The 4,745-nt window shown below is 33.4% G+C and overlaps 1 protein-coding gene across 1 annotated transcript in view; it reads right to left on the bottom strand.

Annotated features, from left to right (window-relative positions):
• LOC107624417 (UDP-glycosyltransferase 83A1) overlaps nucleotides 1–617 on the bottom strand; it is a 2,543-nt gene extending 1,926 nt beyond the window's left edge. Inside the window, exon 1 of the mRNA XM_016326911.2 lies at nucleotides 95–617. Coding sequence (XP_016182397.1) covers nucleotides 95–587 — 493 coding nt within the window. The 5' untranslated portion in view covers nucleotides 588–617. The remainder of the gene's footprint in view (nucleotides 1–94) is intronic.

The raw sequence follows: 4,745 nt of genomic DNA, 5'->3' as shown, positions 1-4,745 counted from the left end.
GCTAAAAGCATTGGTATTTTTGGAAATTGAAATGGAAAATTAGAAATATTAGAAACAACTTTGGTGAGTGAAATTTGAAATGTGATATTGTTACCATCAGAGTCTATGATTCCATCCTCAATAAGCTTTGGTATGCTGCACTGCAAGGCTAACATAGCTGCTGCTGATGGATAAAACAGAACTCCTCTGATTCCAATCTTTCTTGCAATTTCCAACGCCCATGCCATAAGAAAATCAGCAACTATGCAGCTTACTCTCACACCATCTTTCAATCTAAGATCTTCAATTAGCCTCTCAAGCATAGCAGGCATGTTCTTCAATATAGAATCAAATAGTAAGATGATATTATTTCTGTCTGCATCAGGTCCTAACCCATCCGGGATTGACACCAACTTTATCGGCGATCGTCCGTTATCGCCGCCGGCTTGATTCCCCATGGAACTAACCACTTTGTTGTGGATGAATTCAGGGGTGACAAAGATGATATTGCAACCCTTTTCAACCAATTTTTGAGACAAGATCATCAGTGGGTTGACATGTCCTTGAGCAGGGCATGGTAAAACTAGCACAGTTGGAACAACACCCATCTTGTCCTATGATTTGAAGTTTTTCTAATCTTCTTCGGATTTATTTATACTCGGTCACTCCTTGTGTGTCACGGTTCTAATTGGTTCTTGGTCCTTGAGTGTTCAGCAAGTGTGTATGACGTATCTAGCTATGTCACACCACTATTGCAACTTGGAATAAAATAAATTAACACAATGTGGAAACTTCAAAGGGAAAATACAATACTATTACTTTAGCTTGTTATTGTATTAACAAACTACATGCATTTTGAAAGAAAAGTAAGAATACAAACGAGAAAAAGTCCTACGCTGAAAAGCACTCTCAACATAAAAATAAAATTAAGATAATATATAAAAAGCAGAGTTTTTTCTTAAAAAATAGCTACAATCTTTTTTTTTTGTTTACCAAAAAAATTCTCCTTATGTGTAACAAATAAAGTTTGAATTCTTTTGAACAATAAATAAATAAATAATGTTCGAATTCTTTAAGACTAGACTTTATTAGCTATGTAAAAAATGGGCTGATTTTTTTTGTTATGGAAGACCTGGATGTGTTGTGCTGGATTATGGGATCAGGAGGAGCTAGACCAATATATGGGATAGCTTTTTTGCTCGGAGTTGGTGATAAGAAATCGGACTATACGATTTCTTTTTTTTAGATTGCTTTGAACAAATCGGAGGGTCCGTTTTGCATGGAGAGAAGATCTGAAAAAAACATAAAGGATATCGGACCCTGCGAATTGTCCATGAACAAATTTTGTTTTTATATTCTCTAAAGGAAATCGCATGATTCGTTTTCATTGTTAACGAATTTTTGGAATTAGGTTTAGCAACTTGCTGGTCCGAGTTGTGGAGGAGTAAATTTTTTTTTATTTTCTCTAAATGAAATCGGATGGTCGGTTTTCATTATTATATAGTTTTTTTTTAATTAGGTTACACAACTCGCTTGGTCTGATTTGTGTGTGTATATATACCCTTGCGAATATGTGTAAATCTTAATCCGCCGACCAGATCTAACATTTTTCATCTTCTTCGAATTCTCTTCTTCTTTTTCATGGTCTGGTGTTGAGCTGGTTGGCTTGGATAGGAAAAAATTGGTAGTGAAGTATTTGTGTCTATTTAATTGAGTGAGAAGAATAGATGATAGAGTCCTTTTGAAAGTGTATTATTTTGGTCAGATTTTATTGCAGACGCCTGAAAGAGTAAAATTTGTTTGTGAAGATCCGTTGGATGTTGTTATTCCCTTCACAATTTCATTTGAAGAGCTTAAATGTGTGATTTGTGAGAAGATAGATTCGGAGATGTCAAGAAAAATATCATGTATTTTATACAGATATCCTGTACCAGTATTTGGTGAATTCCTTCAATTTCAGACGAAATATATTACGGACGAAGCGAGCATGCAGGAGATGTTTTCAATGTATATTGAAAGTCATGCTCAAATCTCGTTCATCGAGTTGTACATTGAATTCGAACAATCTGAGGCCGGCCGAAATATTTTACGGAAGACTACAAAGTGACAGTGAGGAAGAATTCGAAAGCAATTACGAAGTTGTTGGTTCAGACGGAGATGAAGATCAAGGTGACGGCAGTATAGCTCCAAATGTGACAGACGTTGCAAATGCACTCGCGAACGAAGTGCCATTTGAGGATGTTGGGAATAAGACACCATTCCCCCTTGAGAAAACACCTTTGACAGAGAAATAAAATAGATACAATCACAACACAAGAATTTAACGTGGAAACTCCAATTACCGGAGAAAAAACCACGGCCGTTGTCAAATGACAACCAGAGAATATCACTATGTGAAAATTGTTACAACACATAGACTTCTTTCTCTCTAACACCGGCACCCCAGTACACCCACACTCTCTCAAAGCAAATATCTAACTACATCTCACAACACTCTCTAATCAAAGAGTACAGAGGAAAAGAAAAATCATATACAAGCTTAAAGTGTTTCTGACTGGTGCAAAAATAAATGGAGAACTTAGCCTCATATTTATAGCCTAGGTCACCCACTCCATTTGCTATCCTAAGCAATGTGGGACTAATTCAACCAAATCCTAACAGAGGAGCCATCTTTCATGCGAGTTTAAGATTTGGAAGCCATGCATGCTCCGAAGTTTCTGGACTATATGAGTGCAAGTACTCGTTTAGCATTTGTAAAAGAGTTTATTTAGTTAAGTTTAAGATAAAAATAATTTGAGTTAATTAGTATTTAGGCTCCAGTATTTATTTAGTTATTTAGTTAATTAGGATTTATTAATAAGTATTTATTAGAGTATTTATGAAGTTATTTAGGCGATTGGTCTTTATTTTTAGTTATTTAGTTAATTTGTATTTATTTAGTTGCTTACTTAATTAGGGTTTATTTATTAATGAGTATTTATTATAGTATTTAAAACTACTCAAAGTCATCCCTGTCACTGGAAGACCATCGGTCGAAAGACTGAAGATCATAGCCACGTCTTCCAGTGTCACAGCATATTCACCAACTGGAAGGTGAAAGGATTGTGTGTCCGGGTGCCACCTTTCCACTAAAGCATTTACTAGTGCTTTCTGACATTGAACAACTCCAATCTGGGCGACATAGTAAAAATCAGTAGATCGTAAATGCTCCTTCACCCTCTCATTGTACCGATCCGGAAGGACAGGGTGATCACAAATTAACATCCATGAACCCTGCAAATGCATAGCAAAATCACGATTCAAATTACACAACTATCATACATAATGTAAAAATATTTAATTAAAACATATAATTTTACTGATAATACTAAAACCTCCCCTAAATAACTAATTTCTGTCAACATTATTCCAAAAAAATTAATCCAAAAAAATTATAGAACGAAATTATAACAGTTAACTAATTAATTATTATTACTAAAATTATTAGACAAAATTGTAAACAAGTCATTTTTATTACTAATCTACTATATTAAAAAAAATTCTCCACAACACTTAATTACATTTAAGTACACATATTCCTAACTATTATTTAAACATATAACCCTAAATTGTTAAAATTAATTATAAGAAGTAACTACTTAACTCTAATTTATAATATTATTACAAAAATTTATGAACAAGTCATTTTTAATACTTATATTGGAACAAAATTGTAAGCAAAAATTAATTATACTTAAACACACTTATCTAAGTATCATTTAAATATGTATTCCTAAATTTTTAAAATTAATTATAATAGTTAACTAACTAACTATAATTTCTACTATTATTACAAAAAATTCTAAAAAACTATTTTTTTTATTTCTAATCTATTATATTTACAAAAAAATCAGCCACAAGAATAACTACATTTAAACATATATATTTCTAACTATTTTTTAAACATATATTCCTAAATTTCTACAATTAACTATAACTACTTAATTATAATTTCTAATATTACTCCAAAAATTTTTAAAAACGTCTGTTTTATTTATAACCTATTATATTATAAACCATTTTACACAAGAATCAACTACATTTACACTTTTTTTAATATTTATTTCTAAATTTCTATCAATAAAATTATAAACTCAGTCATTCTCAGTTCAAGTTCTAACAACAATAAAGTTAACTAAACTTCAAAAATAATAATCAGAACTATGAAATATAAAAAAAATTTAACAAATAAACTTACATAATCAGAATAGTTGAGATATTTTATAATGTGAAGTTCCGGACGATCAACATTTCTGGATTTTGATTTCTTGGACATTTTCAAAATTTTTCCCCCAGCCCACGGATGAAGCAACAAGCTTTCAGGGTTTCAGGGAGGAAGAAGATGGCATGTAACTCGCTGGGTGGGGAAGGAATGGGAAAATGAGGATACGAAGGCAACTTGTGGGGTTAAAGGGGGCACTGTCCTGGGGAGCCATGGGCGTGCAACACGTGGATTCGCCTTTCACAACTCGGACGGTCTGCGTTGTGCCTGCTACTCGCACGGTCCGATTTGGCCAGGTGCACTCGCTCGGTCCGATTTCTGTGTGCACTGACACCATACGCATGTAAAGCTCTCTTCTTCTCCATAACGCCGTCCAACACAAACTGTGGCTCCATAATAAAATTAATTTGCGTAAAAAATGCTGGACTAAAATGTTCCTTAATTCTAGGGGTGTTCATGGGTCGGGTGAAATTGGATTTAATGTGATCCAAACTCGTCCCAAAAT

Source organism: Arachis ipaensis, chromosome B10, assembly GCF_000816755.2.
Source record: "Arachis ipaensis cultivar K30076 chromosome B10, Araip1.1, whole genome shotgun sequence".
Lineage (NCBI taxonomy): Eukaryota > Viridiplantae > Streptophyta > Magnoliopsida > Fabales > Fabaceae > Arachis > Arachis ipaensis.
The sequence above is the reverse complement of the archived record's forward strand: the minus strand, read 5'-3'. Positions and strand labels throughout refer to the sequence as shown.